The sequence below is a fragment of the Heteronotia binoei genome, chromosome 13, assembly GCF_032191835.1.
Source record: "Heteronotia binoei isolate CCM8104 ecotype False Entrance Well chromosome 13, APGP_CSIRO_Hbin_v1, whole genome shotgun sequence".
In the NCBI taxonomy this organism is placed as follows: domain Eukaryota; kingdom Metazoa; phylum Chordata; class Lepidosauria; order Squamata; family Gekkonidae; genus Heteronotia; species Heteronotia binoei.
The window spans coordinates 32,593,263-32,614,631 of record NC_083235.1 but is presented as its reverse complement, the minus strand read 5'-3'; the positions used below and the strand labels follow the sequence as shown (position 1 = coordinate 32,614,631).

At 44.9% G+C, this 21,369-nt stretch overlaps 1 protein-coding gene across 2 annotated transcripts in view; it reads left to right on the top strand.

Annotated features, from left to right (window-relative positions):
- The first annotated feature begins 2,055 nt into the window (after positions 1-2,055).
- The window catches only part of CTDSP2 (CTD small phosphatase 2), a 61,323-nt gene continuing 42,009 nt past the window's right edge, over positions 2,056-21,369 (top strand). Inside the window, exon 1 of one of the 2 annotated variants that reach the window (XM_060253397.1) lies at positions 2,056-2,664. In XM_060253397.1, the coding sequence (XP_060109380.1) occupies positions 2,601-2,664 (64 nt within the window). In that variant the 5' untranslated portion in view covers positions 2,056-2,600. The remainder of the gene's footprint in view (positions 2,665-21,369) is intronic. The other variant, XM_060253396.1, reaches the window with a different exon arrangement.

The following is a 21,369-nucleotide window of genomic DNA, read 5'->3' as shown; positions in this document are numbered from 1 at the left end:
TTGATGCCGACAGGCCCAGAGGAAAGGGTCTGCCACTGCCACTGTTCCTCCCTCTGTCCACTAAGCTGCTGCTGCTGTTCCGCTGCCCAGCTTCCCTCTCTCCCTGCCTCCAGTCACGGAAGAGGACATGGACTGGGTACCATTGGGGCTGCAGGTGGGTGCCACCCTGCTGCTGCTCCTCTACCTGCAAGGGGGGGGGGCGGTGAGCAACTGGTGCAGCAGGGACTGCCAGCGCCAAGAGCCTGGCTGGGGCTGCCAAACTGGGTGGCCTCCTGCAGCTGGCCAGGCTGAGAATTTGGGGCAGGCCTAGGACATGAATCCAGCCTCCGTGAAAGATGCGGGTCTTCAATGCACTGGGCTGCCCTGCCCCGCCAAATGAAAAATCCTGGCTACAGTCCTGGAAATGTTGTCAATACACCTTAAAGAAGAAACACGGGGAGACAGAAGCACCACAAGATTGGAGTAAAAAAATGGAAAAAAAATCAGATAACCACTGAAAATAGTTGTTACCTTATCATTGAAGAGACACAAATATTTGCTAGAAGAGGAATTTACTTCATCTCCAAATCCAGACTCCTTTCCCAAGGTTTTCCAGGCTGTTAGATTTAGACTTGATGTAATGGGGGGGGGGAGCATATGGATTTCCCATGTCTTTAATAGACTATTTAGTAATTTATTTACACATCGAATACACTTTTAACCCTCCCATTTCTCCAAAAATCTCAGAGGATCATACATCCCTCTCTCCATTTTATTCTCTGAAATAAATTAGGCTGACAAGAGGGTTCGATGGGCCCAAGGCAGCGCAGTAGAGGCCTAAAAATGGGTCTCGTGGTGGGACCTCATAGGTGTCTTTACCAGGAAGCCCTGCTGGTTCTCACACATCTCTGGTATGCATGGCATCCATAGAAGAAGGTAGGGCAGCCATCCTGGAGCCTGCCCTAGCGAAGCAACCAACTTAGGCATCAGATGTCCACTTCTGTTGTAAGCAGATCTGCTGAAGCTAGGCCTTGTGGACTGATTCTGGTAGCTCCAGGCAGCACAGGCTGGCCAGACCTTATATCCAGGCTAGGACATCAAGACCTAGGCTACAGAAGGGAAGAGGATGGGCTTTGGCCTAGTGGTTAAACATTTGTTTTGCCTGTGGAACGCCCCAGGTTCAATCCCCGCCATCTCCAGCAGAAAAAGATCCAGTAAGAGGGGATGTTAAATATGCGATTTGGTGTCTTCCCCTAAGACCCAGGAGAGCTGCTACCCACGAACGCTGACCTTGATAGACCAATGGGCTGGGCTCAGTTTAAGGCAGCGTTCTTGTGTAAATCTGTAATGGCAGGCGCTGGGCAAGTCCCAAGAAACAGCAGCAATATGCACCTCGGTGTAAATGTGGAGATGTTACATTAAAATGTATTAAAATCTAAAAACAACAAGAAGAGGGAAGGCAGGGACGATTGGGCAGGATCTGTTTCTGAATTAATGCGGCGCATTTGCTATTTATGCCGACGTGGAAGGGTCAACCGGGGTGTCAATATCCTTAGCTACAATATTGCAAGCCTCTCTGTTAAGAGAGGCGCGCGCAGCCACGCTCCCCCCCCCCCATTTTGGTGGACTGCGATTGAGAATCGTTTGGAGGAAAGCTGTAGCTATTTACTTCGAATGTGGTCATGTTCTGTTGTTGCTTTTGAAGGATCGCAAAGAATTCGCTCATCCTTCCGGGCTACGATTAAAAACGTGCCTTTGATTCGAACGCCGTCTCGTTTTGCCCTGTTGCGCCGGGTCTTCATTTCCCCTCGTCTTTGGTACGGCGCTCCGAGCGGCAGCCGCCGGGGAGCCTGGAGCGCGGGCTCTCTCTCCAGCTGCTGCCCTGCTCGGCCGCCCAGCCAAGTCCGCCCCCTCCAAAGAGGCGTGGCCGCCCCTGCCCTTCTCTTTCCTCCGCCGGCTGGAATGTTTGTTAGGTAAACACCGCATAGTAGAGTTTCTGGCCACGCCCACTCCTCCTCGCGCCAGGCCAATGGGAGGGCCGGAGCGGTTTCAAGGCTACTCTCCGTGCAGCGCGCCCCTGGACTGCTGGCAACAAAATAACAAAAGCGTCGAACGTTGCAACAGTAACGGGGCTCCCCCGCCTCCGCTTCCCTCCCCGGGGCTCCTCTAGGCGCGCGGGAGCGCCCGCTTTCTCCGGACGCCGGGAGCTGTCAGCCTGTCGCCAGGTGCAGAGAAGAGAGCCGCGGCTGGTTGTTTATTCGGAGAAGGAAGGAGGAGGAGGAGGCGGGGAGTCTGGAAACCGCCTGTGTCCCATTTCCTTTCCCTCTGTGTGTGTGTGTGTGTGTGTGAGATTCTCCCCCCCACCCTTTGCTCCAGCCCTGGATTCTCCATGTTGGACCCGATCTGAGGAGCATCTACGTTGCTGCCTTTGCATGCCGCTTACTCCGGGGCTTTGCAATTGAGAGGAGGAGTAGACTACACCCTCCCTCCCCACCCCTACTCCCCCCCCCCATTGCGCTTCTTCTCTCCCCCCCCCCCCATTCCTCCTCCTCCCTGGACATTTCCCTCTTCCCCCCTCCTCCTCCCAGCCAAAGGATCCCCAGGGTCTGTGGGATTGTTAGATGGAAAGCCGGTCTATCATCACCCAAGTGCAGAGGGACGAAGCCTTGGTGCTTTCAAAACAAGGTAAGTGGAGGGGGGGGGGGTGAGGAGACAGTGCAAGTTGGAAAAGTTTGGTTGGCTTGTTGTTGTTTTGCAAGAAGAGAAGACGGGGCGAAGTGCGGGTGCGTTTGTGTTTGCGCGCGTGTGGATGCGCGGCGGCGTGCGAGCCCTTCCCCGCGTTACTCTCCTGGATCTGGGGAATCAACACCCAAGAGGGGGCCCCCGATCCTTTGAATACTGGCGCGAAAGCCTGCATGTGCCTTAAACGCTCTCCATCTCGCCCCGTTTTGCTTCCGTCCTCCGAAGCTGCCCCTAGCTCTGGCGAGCCGATCGACGGGGCTTCCTCACCTGCCTGACATCTCTGTTTAATATAAGGTTGATGTGGGGTGGCAGGCAGCGAGATCAGTTCTCTACATTGGATTTCTCCCCCCCCCCGGTAGATTTCCAATAAACAGGATGGGGGGGGGGGTTTAAGCCTGGCTCCTTCGGCGCCTCCCTCCCCCCCCCGGGTGGGCTTGTTTTTGTAGCTCTCGATCGCCCCTTGTGCTTCTCCTCCCCCCCCCCTCGCCTCGAGAGGCTGGGATTTGGGGGAATTTTCATAAACATGTCAGTGAGGTGGCCAGGCAAGAAGAGCCCGCCAGCCAGCCAGCGGTTGTTTTTCACGCGACCTCCTCTGGTTCTCTTCGCTTTTTTTTTTTTGCGCGTGCGTAACGCAACACAACACTCACACATCTCGCTGCCCAGCGCATCCGAATGTGAAAGGGTGTCCCCCCCCCCCCCTTCTCCCCGTCCTTTTCGAAATCTGAAATGTCGGCGTGAAATAATGTTTCGCTGGGATCCCCGCCCTTCGCTCGGCAAATGAAAGTGAAGCTTCTTTTTTCGTTTGTTTTTAAAGCAGGTTCTTAGATGTGGAGGGTGAATGTGGCGCTCTCCTCTTTAGCGCCTTCTCTCCCCCTCCCTCGCTGCTTCCCAGACTGAAGCTGTCGAATCTCCGGATCTCATGGTGGGAGTTGGTGGCTGACGGTCCGGGGATGGGGGGGTCAAGGGAATGAGTCCCCCCCCCCAAAAAAAGAGTAACTTAATTCCACCCCATGGAATCAGAATGATGTTTGTCCTCAGTGATGACCAAACCCGTGCAACCCGGGTTGGGCTTGTGCTTAAAAACCAAACCCAACAACCTTCCTTCCTCCTAGAAGGAAGCTGGCGCCTTCCCTTCCCTCCCCCCACCCTGTCCCTTATTTATGCCCGTGTTGATTCAGCTGATGTTTGCTAACCAGACTTTTCCTCCTTGCTATTGGCCGGCAGCTCCCCTCCCCTTTGGGTGCTTGGGGAAAGGGGTCTCTGGACCCCGGTCGCCTGGCAAATTGCTGAGCAGAGCACCTAGCCTGTTGGGGGGGGGGGGTGAGGCAACATCTGGGCTCCCTTCCCTTCGATGCTAGGCAGCCAGATCCAAAGTGTGTTTACTTGGAAGCAAATCCGCTTGACTCCAGTGGCATTTGAGAGCTGCTGCCCTCAAGTCCTAGCTGACGTACCTCGACCCTGTAGTGTTTTCAAAGCAAGAGATGTTCAGAGGTGGTTTGCCACTGCTGCCTCTGCATCACAGCCCTGGTATTCCTTGGTGGTCTCCCATCCACATGCTGACCAAGGCTGACCCTGCTCAGCTTCCAAAATCTAACCAGATTGAGCTATCCTGGGCCACCCTGGTCAGGTCTTGGTGGTATTTATTTCCAAGCAATTCCAAAAGAATGAGCTGCATTACTCACTTGTAGCAAAACTGAGCAGGAACCTGGTAGTACCTTTAAAAAGGATGACCAGGTTTGTCCCAGCATAAATTGAGTTGCGTCTGCTGAGATGAGTTCTGACTCACCAGTGTTTATGATGGAATAAATTCTGCTCATCTACAAAGTGCTGCTGGCCTCATATTTTACTTCCGAGTAGGTATGGTAAAATTGGATTGCAGCTGGATCCTATGCAAAATGAGCTATGCCTAGATCCATTTGCACCAAAGATTGGGATGTACCTTTCATTTGCAGCATCCTAGTGAAAACTATAATAGATCCACTTGCAAGTTAACTAGGAACTTCTCTTTTTTCATAATGGAGTTTTGAAAATGAAGTATCTCACATAAACAGCTGCTGCCAGGCCAAACCTGCCAGCCGGCCCCTCTGGACTTGGTAATGAGACGCATGCATGCATGTGTGCACATACACATTTTTCTGAAAAGAGATTGTGAAATCCAATCACCTCTATCCATGTCAGGATTTTTCAAGAAGTTGAGGTTTTTTTAACAGGTTATAATGTAATCAGCACAAGACACTGTCTGTATAAATGCATCCAGGTCCTCTGAATTGAGGGGCGCCCCTAACAGTTCCAGGGCCTTGGTATGCTCTGTTGGTTTTAATGCTCTTTTCCCGGCCACTTGAGAGATTAACATTCCTCTTGAGTGAGTGATTCCACCCACCACCTGTTCAGAGAAGTGAAAGTAGGGCTATGTTGGAGGATTTACAATCTTGGGTGCGTTTCCTCCGGAGTTCGTCCCATGAGGACAAAGCATGTGTTAGATCTGTCTGCAGTGAAGGCAGAAGGAACCTGTTGTTGCAGATTGACTTCTTCATGCAACGTTTGAACCTCTTAAGCTTGAAAATTATGTTAGGCGTCACACGATTCTTTCTTGGCATTTCTTGTTTTATGTGTTTTCCTTTCCCTTTTCTGTCAGATTGTTGTTTCTTAGTGTATTCTAGAAGGGTTTTTGGCTGCTCTGTCAGTATTTCTAGGCAGCATGTTACTGTGTCCCTTTTTCAGAAAATGGCGGGTCTTTTTTTTTTTTAATGGCATTTATCCGGAAGAGAACTAGCTTTGATATGGATTCCTCTTGCAGAGGGAAAAAGCAAAACAGGAGGCTAAACAGTGTTGTGTTTGGTTTAATTTTTATTCCACTTTCTATCCAAGTATTTCAGGGACAGCAAATCATTCCTCCCTCTTCCATGGTACCCTTATAACAACCCTGTGAGGTGGGTTAGGCTAAGAGAGTGTGTGGGGACCTGGCCCAAGTTCTTCTGTGACAGAGCAGAGATTTGAACCTGGGTCTCCCAGATCCTAGTCTGACAGTCCATCGAACCATGTCAGACAAAGCGTATGCTTGCAGTCAACCAACTTGCAAAGATTCTAGTCTGTTCTCTGCTCTGAAGGTTACCTAATAGAACTAATAAGCACAATGAAGAGGCATTCACTAGCAACGTTTCCTGCTCTCTCTTAAGGTCAAGGCATTTAAAGGAAGGCTGTTGTGAGATCCTTGTGGGACGCTGAGGTTCCTAGACATTTGTCTCAGTGTGTGTTCAGTCTCTGTGGGTGGCGAAGCAGAGAAAAATGTGAGTAACTTTCACCAGCTTGATCAGGCAACAGAAGAGAGGATTCTTAGTGGTTCTTTGTAATCTCTTGTTTTGGGTTTTGGCTCCTCACCAGCACCACACAGACTACGCTACAGGCTTCTCCTTCCACTTCACCCTTCCCACAGTGTTTTCCTTTTTAAAGCTATGCTTGTAAAAATTTGGGCTGGGCATCTAATATGTCAAGAAATGCTATAGCTGAGAACATTAAGGTGTTGCGTTTAATAGTTAACAGCAATCAAAAAAGCTGGAGAGTTTAATTGTCAACAGGTCTGATACTTATGCTAATTGCAAAAGCAGACTAGGTAATGGCTATTGTGAAATGATGCAATTTACCCTCAAACAAAAAATTTACATTTCTTTTGCATTTGGAGTTTATTTCTATTCTAAACTAAATTCCCCCATGTAGCTAGGGGGTAAGTCTGTTTATTTGTAGTTGTCAGGCTGTGTCTCTTTAGAGGACTTTAAAAAGGGTTTCCTGAACGACTGTTTTCTTCATGGGGTAGGGAAAAATACCTCAACAGGTGTTGTAGTACTCCACAGTGCTTAAAGCACCCCTTTAGCAAAAATGCATAAAGGTTTACTTTCTACCCAGGTGCTTTAAATATGCTTTAAAAAGTATAAAAAGTAATTTCTAAGTGGTAAGTGGCAGGGATTTTTTTGTAGCAGGAACTCCTTTGCATATTAGGCCACAGACCCTTGATGTAGCCAGTCCTCCAAGAGCTTACAGGGCCTACTGTAAGCTCCAGGAGGATTGGCTACATTGGGGGTGTGTGGCCTAATATGCAAAAGAGTTCCTGCTACAAAAAAAGCCCTGCAAGTGGCTATACTTTGGGGACACTGTTTATTATTCTTCAGATGACAGTGTCTGAAGAGGAAAAGATGCTACAGCCACTTTTCTTTGCATTCTACCTCCCTCCCAAAATGACAATTGGGGTAGCTAATTTATCCCAAAGATAATTTCAGGGTCAAAGGAAATTGTAACAAGTTCACTATTTGAATGAATTTAAATAACTTGCTTCCTAGGGGGTCTGTTTTGCTGCTGGTGACTGCTTTTGTTTATAGCCTGCAGCCTGTAGGAAAAAGTCTTGTGATACTATTAGGTTGACCCCTAACTGCTTCAGGGCTAAGGGGCAAGCAGAGCTCATATCTGCCTCGGCTCACATATGACACTGTAAAGAAATCTAAAAGGGCATGCTGCTCACTACATGGTGGCATTCTTGGGCTTTGTGGAATATTTGTCCATATTTTGCAGTGCTTAGATAATAGGTAGTCAGCTGGCAATGTTTAACCCATCAGTTGCCTTCTCTGGTGTTGCCGTATTGGAAAGGATTCAGAGGAGATCTACAAGGATGCTAAATTGATGTAGGAAGGCACAGTTAAAAGAGAGCTACTGTGGAGTGCTGACTCAGCCCAAGCTACCTCGCAGGGTTGTTGTGAGGGTAAAAGTGGAGGAGGGGTGAATGATGTATGCTGATTTGGGTCCCTGTTGTGAAGAAAGGCAGAGAATAAATAAAATCAAGTTGATGTTCAGGGCTTAGTTTTGGAACTCCTTTGCATATTAGGCCATACACCCTTCATGTAGCCAATCCTCTTGGAACTTACAGTAGGCCCTGTACTAAGAGCCCTGTAAGCTCATGGAGGATTGGCTACATCAGAGGTGTGTGGCCTAATAGGCAAAGGAGTTCCTGTTACAAAAAAAGCCCTGTTTATCCTAAAGGGGGAAATGGTAAAGGAAGGGTTGTTATTAACAAATATGTGAAAGCGAAGTTCAAGAAACAAAGGACAACGATTGTTCATGGCTCTTCTCCAGAGCTTTGGAACTCCCTTCCTTTAGAGTCCGAGCAAAATCTGGGATACTTTCTGGAAACACTGCAAAACCTTCTTGGGGTGTTTATATCACACTGATTCTCTGTTGTACATTCATAGCTACTGTGAGTGTAAAGGCATTGGGGTATTTGTAGTGGCAGTGGAGCTTGTACATGGGACTTATATAAGAGAAGCCATGTTGGATCAGGCCAATGGCCCATCCAGTTCAACACTCTGTCACTCAGTGGCCAAAAAAACAATATTCTGCCCTTTGCTTGGAGTCTCAGAGCGACGTACAATCTCCTTCCGCTTCCCACAACAGACACCCTGTGAGGTAGGTGGCACTGAGAGTTCTAACAGAAATGGTAACTTTCCACCCAACTTTTCCTCAGCCATTCCTTCTTCCTCGTGCTGTCAGCACTTTTGGCCCCTTCCAAAAAAGAAAAATTGCTCTATTGCTATAGTGTTATGCTAGTGATATAGTAGTGCCCTTTGTTAAAAATAAGAACCAGCAAGAGTCCTCTGGTAGGATAAATGTAACCACCTATTGATTTATTTATTTTACTTCATTTATATTTCATATTTTTCCCCAGTGGAGGTCCAGAGTGGCATACAAGGTGGGTGGGATGGGATCCACAAGGGGGCCATTGGAGTAAGATGGGGCTGGAATAGGTGGAGGAAATAGGTTTGGAAATCTGCACCTTCCCATCCATACAGTAGGGCAACCCACTTTAACTGTAAGCTTTTCAGTATGATCATAACAGAATGAGAAAAGCTGGGGAGTACATGAATGGGCTACAGTGTTATATAGAATTCTCCCCCTTCTGCTATACAGAATTGTTCCCCTCCCCTCCCCAAAAAAGGCAGAGCAAAATGATCATGTGGAAGCGGCCTGAAGTGAATTGTAATAACAGGGATCAAACAGGTTTGTGGTTCTTTTTTTAAAAAACTGTGTTGTGTATACCATTTTTATTGTCTTTCTTCTTAAAGTGCGTAACTGTCTTGAGTTTTGGGAAAAGGCTGGAGAGAATCAGAAATAAAATTAATAAGTAATGCTACAGACAAGACGAGTTCCTGGAAGGCAGCTTTAGCCTATACAGTTAAGAAAGACCTAGTCAGATTCAATAATGTACAAGCCTGAGATCATGGAATCTCAGACATAAATAAATACAGTTTCTTGAGTGGTAGCCTCATCTGCAGAAGCAAAACCAGCAAGGAGTCTGGTGATTCTCTAAAGACTGACAGCTGTAAGATGATGCCTCAGTAAATTAGTCTTTAAGGAGTCACCAGATTTTTTTTTTAAAAAAAAGATGACTTGAGTGAGTACATTCACTGAATTGTAGCTGTGAAATAAATTTGGTTCTGATTGTTGTTGTGGCTTAGGCTAATGCCACAACCGGATCGTGGAATTCCGGAGACCCTTGTCATTTAAAAGATATTTTGTCTAAAGTAGATGGGGACCAGTGTTCCCTCTAAGCTGAGTTCGTGTGAGCTAGCTCACAGATTTTTAGCCTCCAGCTCACACATTTTTGTCTTAGCTCAGGAAGGATGACCCCAGAGCACACTAATCTATGTAGTAGCTCACAACTTTAATGCCAGTAGCTCACGAAGTAGAATTTTTGCTCACGAGACTATGCAGCTTAGTGGGAACATTGATGGGAACTTAATTGGATCTCCAATAAGAGGCAGCCATTAAGGATTGTACTGAGACCAGGGTGGTCCTGGCTAGCCCAATCTCATCAGATCTTAGAAGCTAAGCAGGGTCAGCCCTGGTTAGTATTTGGATGGGAGCCCACCAGGGAATACCAGGGTTGCTATGCAGAGGCAGGCAATGGCAATCCACCTCTGAAATGTCTCTTGCCTTGAAAACTGGTGGTGGTGGTGTGGTTTCATAAATCAGTGGCAACTAGATGGCACTTTATGCACACACATTCAGTAGTGTTACTTATAGGGAAAACTGTTAGAAGTATCCACTCCAGGTTCAATCTGGAAGGGGTACAAAAAGAGAAAGATATCAGTTGAAATAATTTGAAGCTGTGCAACATTTCCCTTTCTGTTTAGAAGCATGAAGGCAGCAATCTGAAATGGACTTGACTAGGGAGTGAAATCCTATGAAATTTATTTATTTAAATTTATTTATATAGAGCAGAGGTCCATCAGTGGCTATTAGCCACAGTGTATTGTTGGGACTCTCTGCCTGGGGCAGTGATGCTCTGTATTCTTGGTGCTTGGGCGGGGGGACAGTGGGAGGGCTTCTAGTATCCTGGCCCCACTGATTGACCCCCTGATGGCACCTGGGTTTTTTGGCCACTGTGTGACACAGAGTGTTGGACTGGATGGGCCGTTGGCCTGATCCAGCATGGCTTCTCTTATGTTCTTATTTCCAAATTAGAGTTTGCAATGGATATTTTGTTCTCAAAATGACATCAAAAAAGACAGATTTCTGTGAGATCAGAGGCTTAGTGGGAGCAGCAGGCTAGCAGGGTGGGATGGGATCACTGCATGTCCTTTGGTCTCCACAGCCTAACACAGCACAGTATGTTCAGGCTGCACACCTATGCACTGTTACTTGAGAGTAAGTCCAGCTGAATTCTGTGGGACTTCTAAATAGATGCCACAATACTACCAGCAAAAGAGGAGAGAGCTTAAAATGTTAGCGCCAATACCTTTAAGGGTCACAGTTTAGAGAATTGCCCAGTTGCTTCCTTTTCATGAGCACCTCCTGGATCACACTTCTTAATTTCTGTACACATTTCATCCCAGTTTATATTTTTAATCTGTGTAAAGACAAGGTCTGAACTAAAGTGCGCAAACCAGGCACAGACGCAAGACCTGCCCTGAGTTTAGGAGGGTTTTTTTGCACCAAACTATTTCGTTTGGGTAGACATAATAGAATCTCAGGCACTGGAGTTCCACAGTGTTCTATGGAGACTGTGGAACTGTAGCTTCTGGGAAGATATTGCTGCCTTTATGTATACAGAGGGGGTTTGGTCCAGTATATTGGAAGATCCATACCAGCTCTTTGAGTTGCTCCTGACTGGGCCCTTCCTTTTCTCTACCAAGCTGCCATCTGCTCCTCCTCTGACCCAAAACAGCCACTTTGGAGAAGAGTCTCTCCAAATCCACCCCCAACAACTTCTAAATGACCAGCATCATTGGACTAAAGCAAACAGTAAGTTGTGCCACCAACTTTAAGAGGTGGACGTGTCCCTCTTTGCATTCTTGTGTTCCTTGAAATGGTAAATCTTTATTGTGCGTGTTATTAGGGTAAAAGTTTGCTGATTAGACCTGTTGTAGAGCAGCCTGCAATTGAGATCCTATATTTATCTGAATATTCTCTGCTCTTTCTTGTGAGTCTAATTCAGTGGGTCTCCACCAGTGAGGTGGTATCTATATTGTCCAGGTTGTAGGCAACCCAATGGCTGAATTCAGACTATTTGAGAAATACCACTTTAATTCTTACAGGAATGTTTGGAATGATTTCCCCCCCCCTCCCCTGTTTGTTTAATATATGCCCCATAGACCTTTAAAAAGACAGCTGTGTATCTTGAAGTGTGCCTCGTAGATAAAAAGGGACAGCAATGTTGCATGAAGTTATGTCCCATGTGAATTCTCTAGTCAGCAGTGTTTGCACATGCATTGTTGGCTGAGTTCTGGCCACCTTTATTTTTAAGGAAGAAACACCCTCCTCCCTTCATTTTCTTAATGTTGCATGAATAGTTATGGTTAGTGTTCTGAATCTGAATACATGAGTGCTATGGACACTTTAAGCCAGGTGATTAAAGGGGTAAAGCCACCATACTTTCCCCTCCCCGCTTACCATTAACATCAACTTGGTTTACAGAAACAAACCAGCTAAAGCTTTTCCATTGCTTCCAAAGTGACAGAAAAAAAACATTTGCTTGTTACATTTTGTGTGGGTCTTTGAGGCTTCTTGTCAAAAAGCATAGGGGTAAAAATGTAGTATGGTTGTTCTCACCTCAAGCTAGGTGCGGTTCCCTGACGATCCATATCTACATTTTGAAAATACAGAATTCTGTGGGCTTTTAAAAAGACCAGATAGTGTGGGATATTCTTGTTGATGATGTTGCTGCCATTGTATGCACAGTGTTATGCTCACAAATACTTGTTTCTGCACCACTAGTGTTTTTAACAATATAAACAGAAGGGGGAAGGGGTTTTCTGCAAAATGAAGGTTGGTTTTTCTCAACCTTTCAAAGAAAAACAAGAACTATGCTGTCAGGTAGGTGTGAAATCACTTAAGACGTTAATGGGGTGTTCCTCAGAGAGGAAGTAGCCTCCTGATCTTTTTAAAAGGGACATATGGACACTACTAAGTAATACACTGAATATGTACAAAAGAAAGACAATCAAAAGCTTTTTTTTATTTTAAAAAACAAAAGCAATGCTGGGGTAAGATGTGGGAAATGATATTTCAGCTCAGCGGTGATCACGGGTATTATCCAGTAAGTGGCAGTGGCAGTTAGTTGCATAGGAAGATTACAGATGTCTTTCTCTCTTGCTAGTAGTGGGGGGCGGGGAATGGCATTTTGCTATGCAATGCACCAATATTATTTGAGCGTGTGCGTGTGAAAGAATTCCCCACCCGAGAAGCACACCCTGGAGAGAAGATGTTGTCTCCTTGAGATCAAAAGGTTAATTGGTCTGTTGAAAGACTGATTTTCTGTATAAACTGTTAAGGCTGGAGGGGGGGGGGGGGAGATGTTCAGAGTTTAGGCTCCTACCCCTGCAGGCCTGAGAAAATACTCCAGTTATGCATGTCGGTATTAGGTTGTTTGGAGCTTAATTAATAGGTGCCTAAAATTTATCAAGTCCCAAGTTTAATATTTGTGTGCGAAAGGTGTGTGCTTGTGTAAAATTGTCTCCTATTTTCCTCCTTTAGAATTTCTCTCCAGGGCTTTTACCCATTGGAGGTATTTGCTGCTGGCCGTTTATGCAAATTTATACCTCGTTTTGAGACCCTTGCTGCCAATGTAATGAAATAGCTGAGTGCCTTGGCTGATGGTAAAAGTCATTTAATACTTTTTTCTATTAGGTTTTGGTTTTGGAGTTTGTACTGGACTCATATGGCTAGTTTTGATCTTAGAGACTGTTAAGTCAGTAGATGAGATGGGTGAGGGCTGCAGAGTTGGGCATCTGGGTTTTAGGATGAGATTTACAGAGCAGCCCTAATCAGAGTTACACTGTTTGAAACCATTTACTTTAGTGGACTTAAAGCACTGTTAACTCTGCATAAGATTGCACTGTTACTCTGGTGCTGAGCCAATATATTTAAAAATGGAGGTACAGGGATTGAAAACTGCACCTTCCGGCCTGGTATACTCCATACAGGTAGAAAGGACAGATAGTTGTTTACTGGAAATGATGGAAAGGTACTCTACATTTGTTTAAACACACCCGGATGGTTTGTGTTCCAGGACTGGCAGAACAGGTTATGGCTTGGTCTTAAAGCAAAGCTGAAAACTTCCGATTCCAGCACTGAACTTTTAGGCATATAAGCAATTAGATCTGTATGTCAAAGAGTTAGGGTCTCTTCACAGACTTCCTAAGTGGCCAAAGGATTAGATAAGAGCAGGGTCCCCAACATTTTTGAGCCTATAGGCACCTTTGGAATTTTGACAGACCATGGTGGGCCCAACCACAAAATGGTGCATTCAGCCTAAAAATGAATGCCATTGCTTACCTTCAATCACAGTGAAGATCCTTGTGCTGCGGTGGAAGGTGTTGCCAAAGCAACATTTTTTAAAAATCTACCCAGCAAATCAGAAGCCTTGATGGGCAAAAGCCCCACTTGGCTCCACCCACTTCCTAAAAGTACTTGGTAGGTGCCAGGAGAGATGTTGGTAGGCACCATGTTGGGAACCTCTGGATGAGAGGAACAACAACAAGGAGGGGGAGCACTGTTGCGCCTCCAGAATGTTGATATATTCTGGGATGGAGACATGCACAAGCGCTCTTACTGCAGTGGTTAGGAATGGACAGGACAGCCTTGTACGTTCTGATCTCTTTGCAGTATCTACAAGGAAGAAATCTGGGCCATAAAGTTGGAATCAAAGAGGATCTTGGCACATGCCCCCTCTTTCCCCAAACTGCTTTTGATCTTTGCTAGCAGTGGCTCAACTGTAGGACAATTAGGAAGCCGCCAGATTTCCAAGGACAGAAGGATTTCTGCCAACAGAACAAGGCTTTCTACCTACTCCCCCCCTCCTGTTACAGTCCAAATGCTCCTTCCCTTTTCGGTATGCAGAAATGCTCATGTAGATTGAAACTATTTTGTCTTCCTCTCTTCTGTATAAAAGTCTTGGTAGTTTTGAAGATAAAGCACTGTACAGTCCCTTAGTCAGAAGCTCTGGGATGCTGTGTGGTTCCCTGCCCTCATCTATCCAAATATCTTTTGTTGGTGCCATTGTCACTGCTGACATTTGCCCAGTGCCACTCCTCCTCGTCCTTCCTTTGGAGAAGGCCCATCTGACATATCAGGACACAGACGTGAACATGGATATGAGCAACAGTTAACTTCAGATAATACTCCCCCTCCTCTTTCTGCACCAGCCCCCAGGAGCTACTTTGGATGCCAGAACAGAACCAGACTTTCCTGTTGAGAGGGGAGATTCGTGAAGATGTCTGTTAACAGAGCCATGATCAGTTTCACTGGGTGCGGTAAAGGCAACACATGATTAGGATGGTAGAGTTAAGTTGCCAAGGATCAGAGCTGATCTTATGGTTTAGACCACCTGCTTTAGCACCCCATTTCTTATAGAATCATAGAATTGGAAGGGACCTCCAGGGTCACCTAGTCCAACCCCTTGCACAACGCAGGAAACTCACAAACACCTCCCCCTAAATTTACAGGATTTTCATTGCTGTCAGATGGCCATCTAGCCTCTGTTTAAAAACCTCCAAGGAAGGAGAGCCCACCCACCTCCCAAGGAAGCCTGTTCCACAGAGGAATCGCTAACAGTCAGGAAGTTCTTCCTAATGAGTCGGAAACTCTTTTGATTTAATTCCAACCCATTGGTTCTGGTCCTACCTTCTGGAGCCACAGAAAACAATTCCACACCATCCTCTATATGACAGCCCTTCAAGTACTTGAAGATGGTGATCATATCACCTCTCAGCCGCCTCCTCTCCAGGCTAAACATCCCCAGCTCCTTCAACCTTTCCTCATAGGACTTGGTCTCCAGACCCTTCAACATCTTTGTCACCCTCCTCTGGACCTGTTCCAGCTTGTCTATATCCTTCTTAAAATGTGGTGCCTAAAACTGAACACAATACTCCAGGTGAGGTCTTACCAGAGCAGAGTAAAGCAATACCATCACAGCAGCCTCCTGTGGAACAGTGGCAGAGAGCACATGCAGAAGGTCCCAGGTTCAATCCATGGCATCTCCAATTAATTGGGTTGCCAATCTCCAGATGGCACTTGGAGATCTCCCACTATTACAGTTGATCTCCGCATTACCAAGATTAGTTCCCCTGGAGAATATGGCTGCTTTGGAGGGTGGACTTTAGGGCATTATATCCTGATGAGGTCCCTCCCCTCTCCAAATCCCACTCTGTCTAAGCTCCATTCCCTAAGTCTCCCAACCTAGAGCTGGCAGCACTACCAGTTAAAGGGATCAGGTAGATAGTGATGTGAAAGACCTCTGCCTGAGTCCCTGGAGAGCTGCTGCCAGTCAGAGCAGGCAATACTGACCTTGATGGTCCAGAGGTCTGACTCTGTATAAGACAGCTTCCTGTGTCTGATGCCCCCAGGAGACCTTAAAAACAGCTGATGTGATATAGGGGCAAGGGTGTTGTTGGGCTAGGATTATCTGTACTTAGACAAGCAGCCCACTGGTTGACCCTGAGGCCTGACACTGTCTCTCAGCCTAAACTATCTCAAAGGGTTGTTGTAAAACTGGGGGGGGGGGGGGGATATATATCACATAGGCCAATATGGGTGGAGGGAGGGTGGAATAAAAATCTAATAAACGTGCTACTGTTATTCAGAGGCCATCTGTGTCTGGACATGCTATCATGTATCTTTACTTATAGGCATTGATGGAACAATTAATCCATTAATCTATCTCATTTTTTTAAACAATAGCCCTGAATTTATTTAATGATCAACATTTTTAAAAGGCAAGAAAAAAAAATATCCTAAACACCTAAAAATGTGATTCTGAAGCAAAACAACAACATGCATTTGAAAGTTGTTGCACTGGACTCATGCCTAAATATTTGACATAATAGCCCAGAAATCTGAATTATTTTCTCCCATCCATACATATTAATTTATATGGTAATCTGATGTGTTGAGTTTCTCTCAGCCCTCCCCCCAGTCTGTTTATAAAGATCCTTTTCCCTTTGCTTCCCTTGAAAGGAGAAATAGTGAGAACCTGTTTATCGTGAATTTGTGGCAGCAAAACAGGTCTCTCTGTAATTATGACAGAAGTCTGTAGTCTCTTTGTGCACGTCAGTTGCATTGCCTCGGATGACAGGCAAACTAGGGTGGGAGAAGAAATGTAGGCTTGCAAATTGCTGCTGTTTCTACAGGCTCTGTACTTGCTACTCTAGTTGTCCTCTTCCTTCCATTCAGAAGAGGGTCCCCAGCAATATGGAGTCTTGTGAGCTACTGGCATTAAAGTTGTGAGCTGCTGCATAAATTAATTTACTCTGGGGTGATTTTTCCTGAGCTAAAACAAAATGTGTGAGCTAGCTCACACTAGCTCAGCTTAAAGGGAACACTGGTTCCCAGCATAACCTAGCAAATTTCTGGCTAAAGGATCAGTCCAAGGTGCACCTTGCCTAAGGTTACTGGGGGGGGGGGCAAGGATGCTGAGAAATAGCAGTCTCATACAAGCAGAACAAAGTATGAGTCCTTTAAGACCAACAAAGTTTTATTCTGGACATAAGCTCTTATTCGCATGCACTCTTGTTCAGATACGTTGAAACAGAAGTCACCAGCCATGTATCTGAAGAAGTGTGTGTGCATACAAAAGCTTATACCTAGAATAAAACTTTGTTGGTTTTAAAGGTGCCACTAGACTCAAACTTTGTTCTGCTGCTTCAGACCAACATGGCTGCTCCACCTGAATCAAATACAGTTTGTTTATTTCAACATATGTTCCATGTCTTTCCTTTTGTTTAGTGGAAATTTATTTAGTGTTACTTAACAAATCAATTACTGATCTCGTCCAATCTCAGAAACTAAGCAGGATTAGCCCTGGTTGATATTTGGAAGGGAGATCCCCAATGAACACCATTGCTGATGTAGAGGCAGGCAATGGAAAGCCACCTCTGAACTTTTCTTGCCTTGAAAACCCAAGGGGTCACCATAGGTCAGCTGTGACTTGACTGCAAAAAAAGGGGAAACAAAATAAAACAAAATTGGGTAATTTAAAGCAAAATGTGCTGAGTACTTCTCAATCACCTTAGATAATTCTAGATGCTAGAAAGTTTCCTGCATATTGGTTTCGTTTCCCTCTATATACTTCTTAGATTAAAACAAAAGGCCTGAAATGTCCCTTTAGGGGGTCAAGACTGGGCATTCCATCTCTCTGACTAAAACCCTAATCAGTACTCTGGTTGAACTGTGTCTTGCACAGTAGCACATTTGTCGTGGAATGTCTCTTCTGGTAAATGGACTCCTAATACCAAGAAGTCCATACCATCGTTTTGATGCAACCATTTTTTTTAAAAGTTACAGTTCATTCATTGGAGAAATTATAATTTGATGTCTCTGCCAAAAGGACAGTTCCCCCCCCCCCCCATGTGTCTGCCAGATGATGCTGTTGCAGCCCTTTAATGTGCATGTAGGTTCCCCCCGCCCCCTTTCTTGTAAAGCTTGCACAGCATTAATGGACAAAAGCTGTTTGTGGTCTGGAAGAAGCTCTAGTTGTATGGGTTTCTCTGATTGCCTAAGAAGTTGTTGTCAATGTCTAAGAATTTGAATTCCATCAGGGCACACAATGTTAGTCTATTACAGGGGAAAACAAACTAGATTTTGGGGACATCTTACCATTTTTATTCCATTTTAAGCTTTTGTGGACTTGACTCCATTCTCCCAAGATGCCTCCAAGAATTTGAAATGTACTCTTGGGTACATCTGCATCATGGTTCTTTGAATTTCATAAAACTTTTCAGCGTGTATTGGGGTTACCAAAGCCATAGCTGATCACTTTTAATTGTCCTTACACTCATCCCTGTTCTTGAACCAGTACAGGATTGAGTGCAGAATGTTTGCAGGCATGTAAGATATTGTTGTCGAAATTTCTATTGCCCAGATAGATGATATTGTGCAAAAAGATCTGCCTGCTGTTGATGGGTCAGAATCTTCTGTGTCTCTCCTCCCCGCTCTACCCAGGGAATATTTACTGATACAATCTAGAAAACTGACTTAGTTATTCCATATGGAAAGAAAACGTCAAATTATGTAATGTTATTTTGGTAACTCTTAAGATGGTCTTTAATGTTCACTTCTGAGCCACTGTCCTTACAGTCAAGGATGTTGTTTATTGCACATTTAATTTCAAGTTCTCTTTTCCCACCTTCTCTCTTTACATTCATGGCTGAGAACAGACATTTTAAAAGACAAGAAAAATGCATTAAAAACACTGTACAGAAATATCTCCCTAGATTCGTTGCCAGTCACTAAAAGCATGCTTGACTATTTTTTTAATGTCTTGCATTGCTTCTGGAATATACCCAGGCTCTGGCTTTGGCAGACCTCCAAGTTCTCTTCCTAGGAAGCAAGTAATTGGTGTTAGGCTGAGATGGCTGAAGGAAAGGGATTGACCATTTGCCAGAGCTGGGAGGAGGTTGCAGGTGGTCCGAGCAGAACTGATCACACCTTTTCTTTAAAAATGGAGACTAGGGCCCACCAGATGTTGCAGGATGCAGATACTTGCTGCTGAGTTCAACTATTGGTCATGCTAACTGGCATAAAATCTTTAGTATAGCATCAGAAAAATGGGTAACAATTCTAGTCTGAAAGGCTGTTTGTTCAACATGCAGCTGTCTGTTATTTAATGAGGTACAGCTGGGTTCTTGTAAGACCCAGGAGCATCACTCCTTCCTGCAAGGATAGAACATTGGGACTGTAAAGAGTCTGCAGAAGAAGACAACTGCAGATTTATACCCTGCCTTTCTCTCTGAATCAGAGTCTCAAAGTGGTTTACAATCTCCTTTATCATCTTCCCCCACAACAAACACCCTGTGAGGTGGGTGGGGCTGAGAGAGATCTCATAGCAGCTGCCCTTTCAAGGACAACCTCTGCAAGAGCTATAGCTGACCCAAGGCCATTTCAGCAGCTGCAAGTGGAGGAGTGGGGAATCAAAACCGGTTCTCTCGGATAAGAGTCCGCACAGTTAACCACTACACCAAACTGGCTCTCTCCTCTTTAATTGCCCAACTCTTCTTTAAAATCAGCTTTATTTGTGTCTCCTCCTGGCTGTTAATGCCCAGGTAGTAAAAGTGGAAGGGACAGAGGATATTAAACACACTACTGAATGTTGTCCATCTTGGCATATTGCTCTTGGATTTGAAAGCTTCTGTCACAACTGTAATGAAACTTTATCTTGATGAAATTGTCTAGGGCTGGACAACTGAGAGGAATTTTGCTTCTCATTTACTCAATTCAGCTTGAGCTGGTGTACTCCTCATCTGTAAGCAACTTGGGCCCGCCAAACAATACATTCTTACAGTGCAATGCCAACCACGGTTACACTTATACAAATCAATAAGTTTGGAGGAGTATAATTTTGCTTAGGATGCCCCTGTTGACCTCTTGTAGAGATGTGAAGGTCCGGAAAAATTCAGAAAAAAAAGTTTTTTTCCTGAAGCCTTTTTTGTTTTTTTCTGAAAAATTGAAGAAAAGAAAAGGAATTGATTATGGAACATTTTATTTTAACATGATGAATAAAATATTTTAAGACAAGGTGTTCAAATATTTTCCAAATCATTTCTAAAAAATATGTATGGTATTAGATTATTCTAATTTCTGTGCACCAAGGACAAGCAAGTCCTAGGTCATGCCCATTCATTGAAACTTAGTCCTCCACGCCCTTCTAGACACCTCCCCCCTCATCAATTCTTTTTATGAGAATGAGTTTTTTATTTTTATTTAATACTGTGCAGAAGAAATATGAATAATTGTTACCTGGATTTTTAAAAATTGTTTTGCGGAGGGTTTTTTTGTCTGTTCCATATAAACTAGTAAAACAGTTCAGGAGATTGTTGCTCCATTTGTTACAATTACAAATAAATATTATTTAAAAAAGTAAGTTCTGTTTGTAATAATTGTTTGGATACACTATATTTTTAATATTCTAGTTGTGATAATTTCATGCCAATTAAAATTGTCCATAGTCATATTTTATGTTTCTAAAGTGACAGAATGACTTTCAATCTGGAAAAGAAAAAAGAAGTGCTAATGTAGCATTTTTTTTTCAATTTTTCCAAAAAATTTCAGTTTTTTCCCTAAAAAAACCTGGGATTTTTTCTTGCGCTTCAAAATTTCCAGAAATTTTACATCTCTAACCTCTTGGTATACAGCCTTAGCATTCAGACTGGACACTGAAGGGACAGCACGGGTGATTTCTCTCCAGAGGCCCTCCTTGGTTTTTAAAACCCCAAGTTTTGTTTGTGCTATACTGTACTGACAACAGCCTGGGCCCAAGCTACCTACATTCATGCCACTCCCCATATTTCTTTATTACACAAATGTGCATCTTGCTGTTCAGCATGAGCTAATGTGTGTGCCAGCTCAGACTTTGGGATCTTCTGGAAGGTGCTTCTGTGGGTCCCTCAGCTACCCACGGCAAACCAGGTTATAGTAAGAAGCAGGGCCTACTTTGTGAAGGCACCATTCCCTGTGTGAAATTCCCTTCTGAGGGAGGCTTGTCTTACTAGACCTACTGGGAAATATTCAAGTGGACAATGCCAACTTTTAGAACAAAGATTGAGTCCAGTCAGTGGTGCCTTTAAGACCAACAAAGTTTTAAAGCTTTTGTGTGCAAGCATACTTCCTCAGCACACAAAAGCTTTAAAACGTTATAGATGCCACTGGACTCAAACTTTGTTCTGCTGCTTCAGATCAACACAGCTACCCACCTGACTCAGTGCCAACTTTTGTTTTTCCAGGATGGCTTATAACTTGGCAAATGATTGCTATTTTTTTAAATATAATTTGAGGGCTGCTTGGATTGGTATGAGCAGCCCCGTAGCGCAGAGTAGTAAAGCAGCAGTACTGCAGTACTGTGGTCTGAACTCTCTGCTCACGACCTGAGTTCAATTCCGGCAGAAGCTGGATTCAGGTAGCCGGCCCAAGGTTGACTCAGCCTTCCATCCTTCCGAGGTCGGTAAAATGAGTGCCCAGCTTGCTGGGGGGAAAGTGTAAAAGACTGCGGAAGGCAATGGCAAACCACCCCGTAAACGACTGGTGCTTGCACAGGGGACCTTTCCTGGGGACCTTTCCTTTCCTTTTCCTGGATTGGTTTGACTCATCACTGCGTGGCAGGGCTCATACCTCAGT